The sequence below is a fragment of the Chiloscyllium plagiosum genome, chromosome 3 (genome assembly GCF_004010195.1).
Source record: "Chiloscyllium plagiosum isolate BGI_BamShark_2017 chromosome 3, ASM401019v2, whole genome shotgun sequence".
Lineage (NCBI taxonomy): Eukaryota > Metazoa > Chordata > Chondrichthyes > Orectolobiformes > Hemiscylliidae > Chiloscyllium > Chiloscyllium plagiosum.
This window is the reverse complement of record NC_057712.1, coordinates 40,667,619-40,683,796: the sequence shown is the minus strand read 5'-3', so window position 1 is coordinate 40,683,796 and position 16,178 is coordinate 40,667,619. Positions and strand designations below refer to the sequence as shown.

At 39.0% G+C, this 16,178-nt stretch overlaps 1 protein-coding gene across 4 annotated transcripts in view; it reads right to left on the bottom strand.

Moving 5' to 3' along the window:
* The window catches only part of gnpat (glyceronephosphate O-acyltransferase), a 76,799-nt gene that overhangs the window by 9,857 nt on the left and 50,764 nt on the right, over positions 1-16,178 (bottom strand). For 2 of the 4 annotated variants that reach the window (XM_043680861.1, XM_043680837.1), the window contains 3 exons: positions 15,536-15,629; positions 15,345-15,406; positions 40-281 (listed from right to left, as the gene is read on the bottom strand). In XM_043680861.1, the coding sequence (XP_043536796.1) occupies positions 157-281; positions 15,345-15,406; positions 15,536-15,629 (281 nt within the window). In that variant the 3' untranslated portion in view covers positions 40-156. Of the gene's footprint in view, positions 1-39; positions 282-8,273; positions 11,106-15,344; positions 15,407-15,535; positions 15,630-16,178 lie in introns of those variants that run through there. The other 2 variants (XM_043680846.1, XM_043680853.1) reach the window with 2 other exon arrangements.

Below are 16,178 nucleotides of genomic sequence, written 5' to 3'. Positions count from 1 at the left end.
TGTAAACTAAATTATGTACCATGCCAATAAAATTAATTGACCTGATTGTGTTTATATTTGAAATGATACTTGGATTTTGAAAATTTGAGGACAGCTGCATAAACTTGGCTTGTCATCACACTTTTTTAAACTCCTCAATTAACAGTTGCTCAATTTTTAAGGTATAGTTCTTCTGGTAAGGGCTCTTGTAGTGTCACTGTCTCTGTGCACAAAGGTCCGGGTTCCATTCAGAGGGTCTATCATACCATGACCAGACTTGATCCAGAATATTTGCAGTTCCTCTGAGGAGTGAGAATAAAAAGCTAAAATTCCCTCAGTTGATTCTTTTGTCATAATGATAACTTCATGATTACAATCTTTTCTGGAAACTAAACATAAGTTGAATAGATTGGTACACTGAGGGGTTGGTTTGTATTTGGCATTTTTGAAATGCTTCTTTCTCCGAGAAGTCACTTTATGCTGCCAAACTAGTTTGAGTTTCAGTTCCCAAGATCCCTGTGCTCCTTGTAAATAGTCATTACAAAAAAAAACTTGTCTCCTGTAATAACTTGTAATTGAAGAATCTAATTCCACCTTTTTAAATATTAATATCCTAGTCTCTGGAACTGAATTCCCAAGACTAATCTCCTCTGTCCATCTTAGTTCTGGATTCCCTTTCACCACCTCTTTCTCTCTCCCATCCCTCCCAAGGACTTGTCGTCATTTTGGCATCTACCTTTTGTTGAGACCTACTATCTTTTGTACACAGGATCACTGCTCATCTTTCATTTAACTCCATGAGAATGGACTCAAACTCAATACAGAATCCCTTCATCCCAGGAATTAGTCAATTGAACCTTCTCTGAACCAACCACCCCTTTTTTTTTTCTTTTCTCTTTTTTTCTTCTCTCTCCTTCCTCCCTTCTCTTCTCTCTCCTCCTCCCCCCCCCCCCCACCCAAACACGTCAAAAAGTATATCCCTCTAAAAATGAAACATAATTGTTTACAGTTCTGGTATGATCACAAGGTCGACTCAGTTGTTGTAGTAATCTCAACTTTTTAAAACCGGAACTAGGTGTTACAGGCTAGGCTAGTATTTATTGTGCAAAGTCAATCAGTGGGTGGCAGATTTCCTCCCTAAGGGGCAAGAAAGAGATGAGGGTAGGGTTGAGGTGTATGTAAACGCATGGATTATAATGAACTTAATTGGGGAATTAAAGTAGAAATTGCTGTAGCATTGAGGAAAGTTTTGAGCACAAACAGGACTGGATGCTTATCATACTGTGCTGGAATAACGATAGTAGAGATCAGGAAGAGTATCTTAAGTGCAGGAGAGAGGCGAAGGCTAAGAGAAGCATGAGGAAATGATGGCAGACTGTACTAAAACAAATAGTAAAATGTTCTTCAAACACATATTATTCATAAAAGATTACTGAAGGATAGAGTGAGGCCCATAAGGAACACATGAGGTAAGCTGCTCACAGAAGCAAAGGTTATGATAGAGATACTAAATTCTGGCATTACCAAATTAGAAACTGGTCCAGTTGAAAATGTGGGTGCTGAGTAACTCAGCAGTATAATATTAGATTAAGTCCTAAAAATGCTGGCAACACTCCAGCTAGAGAAGTTGTCAAGCTTGGATGAGAGACATAATAGAGCAATTTGTGGAGCCATTGCCATTAATTTTCTGAACCTCTCTGCATATCAGATTAGTTCTGGGGTACTGGAGAATTGCAAATGTGATGCAATTGTTTAAGAAAGGGGCAAACTGCAGGAAACTACAGATCTGTGAGCTTGACATCAATAGTGGGAAGACTGTTGGAGGACATATATGGGTTAAGACAAACACAGAAAAATAAGTTAATACTAGACTGTCAACATGGCTTTGTCAAGGGCAGGTATACTGTATTTCACACATTTAATTGAGTTCTTTGAATTGAGATGATACAGACAATGGAGGAGGGTAATGGAATTTGTTGTATATTTGGACTTGTGGAAAGTATTTGATATGTTGCCACATGGCAAGTTGGTTAGCAAATTAAAAATGTTTGGGATTAATGGGTCCATCGCAATGTGAATTAAAAGTTGGCTAAAAGTTAGGAAACCGAGGTTAGGTATGTCTAAGCATTTCTCAGACAAGATGAAAGTTCCCCATAGATCAGTGTTGGGACTCTTATTTATATAAATGATTTGAAGATAGGTGTTAAGGGCAAAATTCATTAATTTAAAGATAATACTAAGCTAGGAACAAAACTGAATTGTGAGAATAACACTGAGTGACTTCAGAGGGACATTGGTAAGTTGACCAAAAAGGCAGACAGCTATCAGATGAATTTTAATGCAGAGAAATGTGCGGTAATTCATTTGGGTAGAAAGATGGGGGATGGGGGGGGTGGGGGAGAGTGAAGGACAATACAGGCTCAATGGTACAATGTTTTCTAAAATTTCTTCATGAGATATCAGCAACATTGGCTGGTGAGCATTTATTGCCCATTCCAAGCTGCCTTAAGAAGATGAAGGTGAGCTGCCGCCTTGAACTGCTGCAGGATTCCAGGATTTTGAGGGACACCGAAGGAATCGTAATTTGTTTCCAAGTCACGGAGGTGAGTAGTTTGGAGGGGGATCTTGCAGCTTATGGTATTCCCATGAATCTGCTGCCCTTATCCTTCTAGATGGAAGTGGTTGAGAGTTTGGAAAGTGCTGTTTGAGGATTTTTGGTGAATTTCTGCAGTGCATCTTGTAGATCATTGGTGATAGAGGGAGTGGATGAGTTTATGGTCAATGTTAACCCTAAGGATGTTGATAGTGGGGGATTCAATGATGGTAACACCATTGAATGTCAAAGAGTAGTGGTTAGAACATCTCTTATTGGAGATGGTTATTGCCTGGCATTTGTGTAGGGCAAATGATACCTGTCACTTCTAAGCCCAAGCCTGTATATTGTCCAGATCTGTGGCATTTAAATGTGGACTGCTTCAGTATCAGAGGAGTCAGGGTGCTGAACATTGTGCAATCATCAGCAAATATTTGCACTTCTGAACTTGTGGTGAAGGGAAGGTTATTGATGAAGCAGCTGAAGATGGTTAGGGCTTGATTGCTACCCTGAGGAACTCCTGCAGAGATGTCTTGGAGCTGAGATGACTGACCTCAAACAACATCTTCCTGTGTGTCTGGTATTACTCCAATCAGTGGAGAGTTTGTCCCCGATACCCATTGATTCCAGTTTTGCTCGGATTCCTTGATGCCACACTCTGTTGAATATGGCCTTCATATCACGGACTGTCACTCTCCCCTCACCCTTGGCATTCAGCTCTTTAGTCCATGTTTGAACCAAGGTTGTAAAGAGGTCAAGAGCTGAGTGGCCCTGGCGGAACCCAAACTGGGCATCACTGAGCAAATTATTGCTGAGCAGGTGCTGTTTGATAGCACTGTTGATGATATATTCCAGCACTTTACTGATAATTGAGATTAGACTGATGAAACAGTAGTTGGTTGGATTGGATTTGTCTGGCTTTTTGTGTACTGGATCCACAGTACTGTAGAGCTTAGATCTGGTCCATTGGCCATGGGATCACTTAGCTCTTGTCTAACACTTGCTTTGTCTATCACTCATGCAGTTTGGCATGCAATAGACCTTTTTGGTAGTTTCAACAGGTTGACAATTCATTTTTAGGAATGCCTTGTGATGTTCCTGGTGTGCCCTCCTGCACTCTCCAGGGTTGATCCTGTGGCTTGACAGCAATGGTTGAGTGGGGGATAAGCCGGGCCATGAGATTGCAGATTATGTTTGAATACAATTTTGCTGCTGTTGATGGCCCACAGCACCTTGTGGATTCCCAGTCTTGAGTTGCTCAATCTGTTCAAAGTCTGTCCCATTTAGCACAGTGACAGTGCTATACATGATGGAGTGTATTTTCAACATGAAGATGGAACTTCATCTCCACAAGGAGTGTGCAGTGGTCACTCTTACTGATACTGTCATGGACAGATGCACTTGCAGTTGGCACATTTTTAAGGCTGAAATCAAGAACGTTTTTCATTCTTGTTGGTTCCCTTATCACCTACTGCAGATCCAATCTAGCAGCTCAATCAATAGTACTGCTGCCAAGCCACTCTTAGTGGTAGATATTGAAGTCTCCCACCAGAGTAATTTTATGTCCTTGCCACCCTCAGTGGTTCCTCCAAGTGTTGTTCAATGTGAAAGAGTACTGATTCATCAGACAAGGGATGTCATAACTGTAGGAGGTTTCCTTGTCCACGTTTAACTGATGCCATCAGACTTCCTGCAGTCCAGAAACTCCCTCCTGATTGTATACCACCATGCTGGGGCTGACCTACTAGTGGGACAAGATGGTGAAGATGGAGTCTAGGACATTGTGAAATGATTTTTTTGAGTATGACATCAGGCAGTTGCTTGACTAGATTGTGAGACAGCTGTCCCAGTTTTGGCAACAGTCCCCAGATGTTACTAAGGAAGACTTTGCAAAGTCAACAGTGCTGTTTCATCTGTTGTCTTTTCTGGTGCCTAGACCATTGCCAGGTGGTCCATTCAGTTTCATTTCTTTGTTGAGACTTCAGAGTGACTGATATAATGGACTGGCGTACTCAGCCATTTCAGAGAGCACTTGAGAGGCAACCATATTGCTGAGGGACTGGAGTCATACGTAGACCAGACCAGGTGAGGATGGCAGAACTACATGGATTTTTCTGACATTCAACAAACTTTGAGAGGAGTACAGGAGTAGAGACACCTCCGGGTTCAAGAAAAGTGGTGGATGTGGGTGCAATTACATTTAAAAGACATTTGCACAAGTACATGAATAGGAAAGTTTTAGACGGATATGGGTCAGGAGTAAGCAGCTGGGACTAGTTTTGTTTGAGATTATGTTCGGCCTGGATTATAGGATTCTTGATTTTATAATTAGACAGAGTACAAAAGCAAGGAAGCAATACTACACCCCTGCAAATCATTGGTCAGACCACATCTGGTGTATTGCGTTTAGCTCTGGACACCTTATATAAGGATGTTAAAACCCACGAAAGGAGATTTACTAGAATGATACCAGGAATGAGGATTTTACATACAAGGAAGATTAGAGAAATTTGACTTATTCTTGTTGGAGCAGGGATGATAAAGAGGTGACATTATTGAGGTGTTCAAAAATTATGAACAACTTTGACAGAGGATATTCTGTTTCCATTAGCTGGTTATTCAGTAACTAGGGGGTCACAATTTCAAGATTGGCAACAAGACAGCTAGGAGGGAGATGAGGAGAAACATTTTTACTCAGTTGTTAGGTTTTAGAATGCATTGCCTGGTAGAGTGGTGGAGGCATATTTAATAAGAGGTTTCCGGAGAGCGCTAGATGCACATTGAAAATTATGAATTTAGAGGGCTACGGATATAGGGCAAGAGAATGGGACTGGGTGGCTAGCTCCTTCAGAAACCAGTACGCATGATGGGTCAAATGATTTCCTTCTGTACTGTAAAGTTCTATGATTCTATTAACCTGGGGTTCTAGATTCTAATCCAGAAATATACCACGACTGCCCATAACTTTTCTTCTTGAATCAATACTGGCCAACTTTTCATTTGCCTTACTAATCATTGTACCTGCATGCTTTGATTCATGCTCAAGGAGACCAGATCTTTCTACTCTTTTAAATGAATATTAACAAAAAAAAAGGGGTCAATGGAAACTTAGTAAAATGAAACTGAATGTTTGTACCTGACCCCTGTAAATCACCAGGTCTTCTAGAAACAAACTCTACAATTAAATAATATTTTCTTCTAATCTTGTTGTGAGAGAGCAGCCTTTCATTTTTACACATTAAATTGCCAAAGTTTTGCCTACATGCTTAACTGGTTTGCATTATTTTACAGACACATTACATCACAAGCAAATCTGATAAAGTCAGTCCCTTCATCCAAGATTGTAAGTGGTTGATGTCTAGGCCCTCATCAGTTATAGTTTGCCAACCTGAAAATTACCTATTCATTCTCACCTCTGTTTCCTGTTAGTCAATACAATATTCACATGTTTGGAAAGTAAACAAACCATAATTGGATGCAATTTGTGCTGCATATGACTCATTTACCAAATAAGGATCCAGGTGAAATATTGCTTTACAAGTTTTCTATACATAGCTTTCTCATTGCACAGCTCTCAAAATACTCTTTTTTAAAAAAGCATTGCCAGTATCTCAAAATTGGGAGAGGTGGAGTATTTGCTCCAAATGTGAGAGCACTTGGCCTTGTGATGTGCAGCTGGATCTGAACCAGAAGTTGATGGTTAGGTTTTGTATTTATAACACTTGGTATAAGTATGCTGTATAGATTTTCAAATGAAGGAGCTCTTTCTTTCCCCTCATCCAATCTCCACATAAGAAATTGGGTCAGATGACCAAAAGCTTGGACAAAGAAGTAGGTTTTAAGGACTATGTTAAGGGAGCAAAATAAGCTAGTGAAGCACAAAGAGTGTAAGGAGGAAATTCCAGAACTTAGGGCCTAGACAACAAAAGTTGTCTAGTTGCTGAGCAATGAAATTCAGAAATACTCGACTGGCCAGAATTAAATTAATACATAAAACTCAAAAAATAACAATATTTGGAACATACTTGCTGGGATACAATAAAAGAGTTAGGATATGCTATTAATTGGACTGCTCTTCAACAAAACTGATGCTGACTCGATGGGATGAATGGCCTGGTTCTGTACTGACCTATGATTGTTTGGTGCCACATTTTGTCTTAGGTTAAATAATTTCTTAAATGCCACTGTACAAATGAGAAGCTTTCCTTCTGAATATACCATGAATAAGATGTCTCAAGTTGCAACCGAAGAACCATGTAATATTTTTAGAAGACTCGCAGCAAGTTGTTAAACAGAAATAGGTATGATAAATGTTATGGAGTGAATAAACAGAAAATGCTGTAGTACTCAAATCAGGCAGCACCAGTACAGAGCAAAATAGTTAACATTTCAGGTTGATGATCTGAGCTCACCTGCTGAATACTTGCAGCATTTTATTTGTTTTAATTTCAGATTTTCAGTAACTTATAGCATTTTACTCATCCTTATGGAGTCAAAGCAGGCTCCAGATTTCACCCTATGGTGTCATCCAACACATATCAAAGATTTTGCTCAATATTGTAATCATTTGAAATTTGGCATGTTTACGCATGTACTGGCATGTGTAAGGTGAAAAACTTTCACATCTTTCATTTCAGCAAATTATTTCAACAAGTCTGTAGTGGCAAGTGACTTTGTACTAAAATACCATACTTATATTAAGTTTAGAGATAGGATTCACCTTCAGTTTTGCTTTCATCTTAAACTTCACCTGCATCTAGATTGGGCATTGCCATTTTGGTGGTGATGGGTTTGGAGAAAGCACTTTGGATGGGTTGATATATGCAAGTACATTTCACTTTGTGTTTGACTATGTTAGTTATGCTGAAACATTTATAAATGTTATACTTTTAATTTAAGAGTTTGTATTTTAAACTCATGGTATATCAATGTTGGACTACTTTTTGTGAAGGGGTTGGTCTTTCTGGAGTCATGATTTTAAACCAGTATGTGCCTCTTGGAGTGTTAATGAAGTTTGTCACACTGCAGGGATTTACAATTGGAGTCAGAAAACGTTGTCATTTAGCTTAGAGTTTAGGATGAGCAAGTTAATTTTTGATTTAATTCAAAGGATTTTGGGCAATTCAAAGAGACCTGACTGGGGTCAGAATCAAGTAGTCTAAGAAAAAGGAGGTTGTTCAGAGCAGTTATTGATTCATACAGTTAAGAAATAAGTTACTGCAGTGAGAGTTTAATATGTGAGACTTCCAGATCAGGAGTGTTTAGTTAGTATTCTGCAAGTTGAGACTGAGAATATCTAGACTCTCAGTTGTGAATGGTAAAGGAAAAGGCCTTAAAGCTCTCAGAAGAAACAGTGAAGTCAAACCTACAGATTCGAGAGGGAAAGAATTTCTCCGGATTTTTGAGCAATTTTAATATGATGGTTCTGAGGATGGGATTTTGTTTTATATGTTTTGAAATATTTCAAATTGTGGTTATGTAGAAGTTTAGTGCTATTTTATTTTTATTTCTCGAGTAAGAAACTTATGTTTTATTATAAAAACAAAATCCACAGCCTTGTGTGCTCATGTTTCAATGAAAGACTAACACATTTAAAATAAAATATAATCTTGGTGGCTACATTTCGTTTTGTACCAGTTTTAAGCAAACTGATATTTTGATACTGTGATTAGGATATGTGAGGAAAAACCATTTAATAGTGTTTTTAATGGTTAATTTTATTTATAGCAGTTTTACAAAAGGTTATGCAGCCATAGATTTAAGTCTGTGGCAATGAGTTACATTGTGATTAATTTAATGAGATCACAGCGGAATGACATTTGCCAATTGCTATTACACTGCAACATGGGTTTCAGTGTCCAGCCCGGCCTAACACAGCCAAGTCAGATTTCTTGGGTTGCACATATTTGTTGAGGATTAACAGTTTAAAAAGAAAATTGTGCAAGACAGGCAAATGTACAAAAAAATTGGTGATAAAATGAACTAATTAATTCTAAGTTGTCAGTTACTGTGTACTTGCTGAAATTACAAGACAGTGCTGTTTCAGTATCCTGTGAAGCAAAATATTATCACCAGGCACAAAATTAAATCAAAAAGACGAAATATGAGAAGTACACATAAATGAAGTCAAGTAGTAACTTAAAACTATCTTTTCAATGCAGATACTCCATTTCTAGTATTCATAATCTACTTATTTTGATCAGTGCAAAGATCTTTATTTATACTTGGGACTTTAAAAAAATTACAGTATACCACTTTTTGAAACCGTTCCTTATCTTTCTTAAAAGGGAAAATGTAGAACAAAGAGTGTTCATGTTATCCAAAATATGTTTATATACATTATCTTTGTTACTTAAAAAGCAAACCCTATTCTCAAGCTAGCAAGTGGCATGTTTGTCCAGTTAGCCTTCTCTGTATTAACATTCCAGGTGATCTAAATCTGGAGCTTCTGTTCAAGTTATCTGTGAAATCAGCTGTGGACAATGAGACTATGGAATGGCCAAGCTGGAAGACCACAGACCTGTTGGATCTCGATGAGCACTATTGTTAAACTGTATTTTATTTCAAAACTATGAATTGGTGGTACTCAAGAGCTAAAGTATCTAAAATGCCTCAAAAATTAAGGTGTAACTACAAATACCAAACCTCAAAATCTATATGCTGTTCCTATGCTTAGGCACAATGGCCTGAATCAAGGGAAATAAAATCCACAAGGTTACTGTAGTATCAATAAAACACAAGTGTTTGATATAGTTATTAATTTATTGAGAATTTAAGTACCCAAAAACTATATTTAAAATGTTCCTTTAACAAATTGGTTTCCACAAAGATGGCCTTTTCCTCACTCAGATGGTTTAGTTCTATTACATGAAAGATGCCTGCAAAGCACATGAATCACATGGCCTCCATCCAAACATTAGTCTCTGCCCAAACACAGTGGATTCACTACATGACGCTATTTCGGAGTGTTCCTAAAATGAACATATAATCTCTCATCTTCCGTGATCATATGACTCTATAGAAGGAGTGATTCTATGTTGGAGTAATCTGAACTTACCTCTGGGCCAAAAGGTTCAGTTTCAAGACCAGCCTGCCACAGAGGTATGTCAACATGTTCAATCAAGCTAAATAAAAACCAACTGATGACTCTCACTTGCGGAGTGATCACATGTCCCTTTATCAGGATTGATCCAATGGCTGAAGTAATCGTACTCAGTTCTGGAGTGATCGCATGGTGTTTTTTTTTTAGGAGTGATCCAATTATTGGAGTGAATACATGATTCCTTCCACTTACGAAACAACCATACAGCTATATTTCTGGAGCAAGCAAATTGACAATGACCACATTACCATACTCCTAACTTCTGGAGTGACCATACAGTTGCCCAGTCTCCACAACATTCCTGACTTCAGGACTCCATTACTGGAGTAATTTCCTGCATGTAAATTGATCAAACATGCCATCCATAGGATGTCTCAACATATATCACATACATTAAAATGCTTTTTTACAAGCTACAAAGAGTCTTGTTATATGCAGTGGAACTGTGGCTTGCAATAAAATCCTTTTGTACCTTGACTGATATTTGCCACAAGAAGAATGAGACTTCTACTTGTTTACAGATGGGGTCCCAAGATTAGTTACATTCTCAATGCAACAGTGGTTTCCAATTACTGATGCAATCTTAGATTAAACTAGCTAGTCTTAGCTGTTTGTACATTACAAAAGTTTCTGTTGTCTCCTGTATGGAGTACAAAAGAGAATTTTACTCTTTGATGTTCTAATTTCCAATGGACTTTTAATAATGCAACCAATGTGAAAACTGCAGCATCTGCTGTATCAAGCAAATCATCATTAGTGTAATTTTATGGAGCAAATCTGAACTGGAATATGATGAACTGTGGTTCTGAGGCGACTTTGCTCAGGAATTCTCTGTTGAGAGCAGGTTTTATCATTTTATTTTGGCTGTTTTCAGGAAGTGCCATTAGGAACATTTTTGCCCACAACCGTAACTACATCCCAAAGATATCTCCAGCAATGGCCCCATAAATGTTCAAAGAACCTTAAATAGAAACAGTACTATCTGATTAGTCTTGAGAAACTGATCTCTAAACTCTTTCATTCAGGCTTGTTTGGACTTTTAACTGAACATTTCAGCTAAGAACAAATTTCAGTCCTGGTATGGCTACATTAATATTTACATGTAACAAAATCTCCACTTGCATACTTGTTTTTATAAAAAAAACAATGAAGACACCTTAGGTGAAAGCAATTCAAAACATAAGCACTAAGAATTCATTGTTAGAGATTTTTAGCTGTTCGAAACAGATTAGCATTTCCTGACCCTGGACCTGCTCCATTTCCTGTACCATTTCTTTCCAATCAGCTCAGTGCCTGGGTTTCACATATTCAAAATATAAAAGCAAATTCTATCTGCCACTAGCAGAATGTAGGTATAGCTTCCTCAGGAACTGCAAGATATCTGGATTCAAAGCCTGGCCACAGTAGCATGTTTTATTGGAGCCATGGGCACTGCAAATAAAACCACAGTTAGAAGGTGTTCCAAATAACTTCAAAATCATTCAGCACAGGAGACCATTTAGAATCATAGAAAGCTCACTGTGCCTGCACTAGCCAACTTATTTTCAAATTAAAACTACAAAATGTTCATGGATTGAAGTAATGAATAAGGGTGAATTCCCATGTTTAAAGGAACTCTGCACTGACAATATTTAGAGAGATGGATCATGGAACTATTCCCCCATACATGTTATTAGAGATTGCACTGTAACCAGATTTTAAACCCATGTATAATATGTGTCTGTACACCTGCAATTTCTAACCTGAAGCCTATAGTTTGTTACAATTTGAGGAAGAGTTCAGGTGTGCTAAACATTACACTTAACAGGACAAAATAAACATTGCATGACCTGCTTCTGCTCAAAAACTCTGAAAAAGGCTAAAACAGCCTTTAGTCCAATGAACAATCCATCATATGTTGAAAATAGTCAGCGGGAAATTGATAAACAAATTTGTAAGGTGATTTTGGTTATCTGTAAGAATCATTGGGTGGCAATGGTAGGGGATTTTAACTTTCCAAACATAGACTGGGACTACCATAGTGTTAAGGGTTGAGATGAAGAGGAATTTGTTAAGTGTATACAAGAAACTTTCCTGATTCAGTCTGTGGACATTTCTACTACAGAAAGTGCAAAACTTGACCTACTCTTGTGAAATAAGGCAGAACAAGTGACTTGAGGTATCAGTGGGGAAGCACCTTGGGGCCAGCGACCACAATTCTATTAGTTTTAAAATAGTGATGGAAAAGGATAGACCAGATTTAAAAGTTAACATTCTAAATTGGAGGAAGGCAAATTTGACAATACTAAGCAAGAATAAGGTGGCAAGGTGGCTCAGTGGTTAGCACTGTTGCCTCTCAGCACCAGGGACCCAGGTTCTGTTCTTTGCACATTCTCCCCGTGTCTGCATGGGTTTCCTCCGGGTGCTCCAATTTCCTCCCACAGTCCAAAGATATGCAGGTTAGGTGAATTGGCAATGGTAATTGCCCATAGGATATGTAGGTAAGGTGCATTTGTCAGGGGAAATGAAGAGTAATAGGGCAGATGAATGGGTGGGTTACTGTTTGGAGGGTTGGTGTGGACTTGTTGGGCTAAAAGGCCTGTTTCCATATTGTAGGGCTTCTATGATTCTAATGAAACTGTCAAAAGTTAATTGGGGCAGATGTTCGCAGGTAAATGGATGGCTGGAAAATGGAAAGCCTTCCAAAATGAGATAACGGAAGTCCAGAGATAGTATGTTCCTGTTAGGGTGAAAGGCAAGACTGGTAGGTGCAGGGAGTGCTGCATGATTAAAGAAATTGAGGTTTTGGTTAAGAAAAAGAAGGAAGCATATTTCAGGTATAGACGGTGATCAAGAGAATCATTAGGAGAGTATGAAGGCAGTAGGAATATACAGTACAACCTTGATTATCCAAAGACTGGTGGGGAGTATTTTGATCGGATAACTGATCAGGGTTCCTGTGGCGACTACAATAGCAGGAACAGGGTTCCCGTGGCGACCGCAATAGCAGGAACAGGGTTCCCGTAGTGACCGCAATAGCAGGAACAATGTTCCCGTGTGGCGTCCGTGTTTCTGCTCCCACCGCCAGCCCAAGCTGCCTGGTCTCGCCGTGCTTTTATTAAATTTAATAACATTTTCATGGGATCCTGAGGTCTTGTTCAGATAATCTGAAATTCGGATAATTGATGTTCGGATAACCAAAGTTGTTCTGTACTTAAGAGGGAAATCAGGACGGTAAAAAGGGGACATGAGAGAGCTTTGGCAAATAGGGTAAGAAGGGATTTTATAAATACATTAAGGACAAAAGGGTAACTAGGATGAGAATAGGATCCCTCAAAGATCAGCAAGGCAGCCTATGTATGGAACTGCAGGAGGTGGGGGAGATAGTAAATGAATACTTTGCATCAGTGTTTACTACGGAGATGTGGAATGTGAGGAAATAGATGATGACATCTTGAAAAATGCCCATATTACAGGAGGTGGTGGTGCTGGATAAAATGCATAAACGTGGATAAATCCCCAGGACCTGATCAGGTATACCATAGAACTCTGTGGGAAGCTAGGGAAGTGATTGCTTGGCCCCTTGTTGAGATATTTGTATCATCAATAGTCAGAGGTGAGGTGATGGAAGACTACAAGTTGGCTAACATGATGCCACTATTCAAGAAAGGTGGTAAGGGAACTATAGACTAGTGAGTCTGACATCGGTGGTGGGCAAGTTAATGGAGGGAATCCTGAAGGACAGGATTTATAGGTATTTGGAAAAGCAAGGACTGATTAGGGAAAGTTAACATGGCTTTGTGCTTGGGAAATCATATCTCACACACTTGACTAAGATTTTTGAAGAAGTAACAAAGAGGATTGATGAGGGCAGAGCAGTGGATGTGATCTGTATGGACGTCAGTATTGTTCAACAAGGTTCCTCATGGTACACTGGTTAGCAAGGTTAGAGTGCGTGGAATACAGGGAGGAGTAGCCATTTAGATACAGAACTGACTCGAAGGTAGAAGTCACAGGATGGTAGTGGAAGGTTGCTTTTCAGACTGAACACCTGTGACCAGTGGTGTGCCACAAGGTTTGATACTGGATCATCATTTATATGAATGATTTGGATGTGAACATAGGAGGTATAGTTAGTAAGTTTGTAGATGACACCAAAATTGGAGATGTAATGGACAGCGAAGGAGGTTACCTCAGCATACAAAGGGATCTTGATCAGATGGGCCAATGGACTGAGGAGTGGCAGATGAGTTTAATTTAGATAAATGTGAGGTGCTGCATTTTGTAAAGACAATCAGGGCAGGACTTATACACTTAATGGTAAGGTCCTGGGGAGTGTTGCTGAACAAAGAGACCTTGGAGTGCAGGTTCATAGTTCCTTGAAAGTGGAATCGCAGGTAAATAGGACAGTGAAGGTGTTTGGTATGCTTTCCTTTATCCATGGAGTTGGATCATTCAGATTATGTATGATCTCAGTAAGAGCATTGAGTATAGGAGTTGGAAGGTCATGTTGTAGCTGTATCAGACATTGTTAGGTCACTTTTGGTATACTGCATGTAATTCTGATCTCCCTTCTATAGGAAGAATATTGTGAAACATGAAAGGATTTAGAAAAGATTTACAAGCATGTTGCCAGGGTTGGAGGGTTTGAGCTATTGGAAAGGCTGAGTAGGCTGGGGCTGTTTTCCCTGGCGCATTGGAGGCTAAGGGGTGACCTTACAGTGGTTTATAAAATCATGAGGGCATGGATAGGGGAAATAGGCAAGGTCTTTTTCCTGGGGTGGGACAGCAGGCATTGGTTTAGGGTAAGAGGGGAAAAATTTAAAAGGGACCTAAGAGGCAACTTCTTTGTGCAAAGGGAGGTGCGTGTATGGAATGAGCTGCCAGAGGAACCGGTGGAACAATTACAATATTTAAAAGACTGTCAAGTTCCGGCAAATGGGACAAGATTAATTTAGGATATCTGGTCGGCATGGATAAGTTGGACCGACAGGTCTGTTTACTTGCCGTACATCTCTGTGACTAAGTTCTACTTCACGTGCTTCAGCTTTGCAAAGTTGTGGTTTGACTACGCCTAGAGTAGTGGACACAGTTTTCACCATACCTTGGAAAAGATGTATTGGCTTATGATGGAGAGTAACGCATATTTTGCAAAATTTTACCTGGGCTTCAACATAAGGTACAAGGAAATATTATATAAATTTCTTACTTTGGAATTAAAAATATTAAAGGATGATTTGATCAAAGATTTCAAGATTCCAATGTTAAGTTAGATAGTAACTGGTTGGGGAGATTAAGACTAGGTGACAATCTACAAATCAGAAAATAAATTAGGAAGTACTTCTCCACTCAAAAATTAGAGATGTTTGGAATTCTTTACTGCAAGTTAACTGATACTGGATTAATTGTTAATTTAACTGAGAGACAGGCAGATTTTAGTTATCTGAGGGTTTTATGGAGTTTGAGATGAAAGTAGCTCCATGGAGTTGGATCATTCAGATTATGTATGATCTCGCTGAATGGAAAAACTGATTTGAGAGGCTAAATAACAAATGCCTGCTCCCATGTATATATTGCTACAAGTACACCTGGAAACACATGAAATTCTAAATTAAAACATTACTGTTATACAAATTGAGATTGAAATCACAAAGTCCTCTGGTGTGCAAAGAAAGGAATGGACATCCTTACCCAACATGTTTGCTACCCTCGTGACACTCTGCTTGTTCACCTTATAGACATTCCCATTAGCTCTATAAAAGATAAAATCAATCGTATCAAAACAGTTCCTCACAATGGACACAGGAGTGACCAAACTACTTTTGAGAAGTATGTTTTGACTGAGAAGTCCGAGAGCGCACCAAGTGTTTTTTGATACGTACATCTTCATTTTCTCCATAGCACCAAGCCGAGTTAAAGCAGCCAATGCATTTTTCTGCATATCCACTGAGAGGACCTCATTATATTTTATGGCACCTATATTTAGAACAGATGATGAGAGTCAGAATATGGTGGAATTCTACAATAACGTGCTTATTATCCTCAGGATGATATGATTCATTTCTTTAACATGAACAAGACTATTGGACCAGTCGCTCGCATCAAGGTTCAATCAACAGTGAAATACACCCTTACACTAATTGTAGTTATGAGAGACACAGACATGGACACCATAAGGATGCCATTCCAAGTCATGTTTGGCACATGGAGATTACTGCAATTTCTCATCACCTCCTGGAATCTGCGAATCAGATCAAAGATTTCAACAGTATGGCGCACAATGCACACTGAGATGCATTTTGGGCATTTGGGCTATGAGTCCCTGAATGTGCTTGATAAAAACACTTCAGTGAAAGTTAACATGTCTCTCTTTGCCCAACAATATTGTCTGCTGCCCCCAGCACAGTAAACTTCAGGTTAAAACAGGCATTTATAAATGATAGCTACAAAAAAAAACCTCAGAGCTTCTGTTTCAGTTAGAGGAGAAATGAACAATTCAGGGCCAGGTTCTGAGGAAATTGTGGT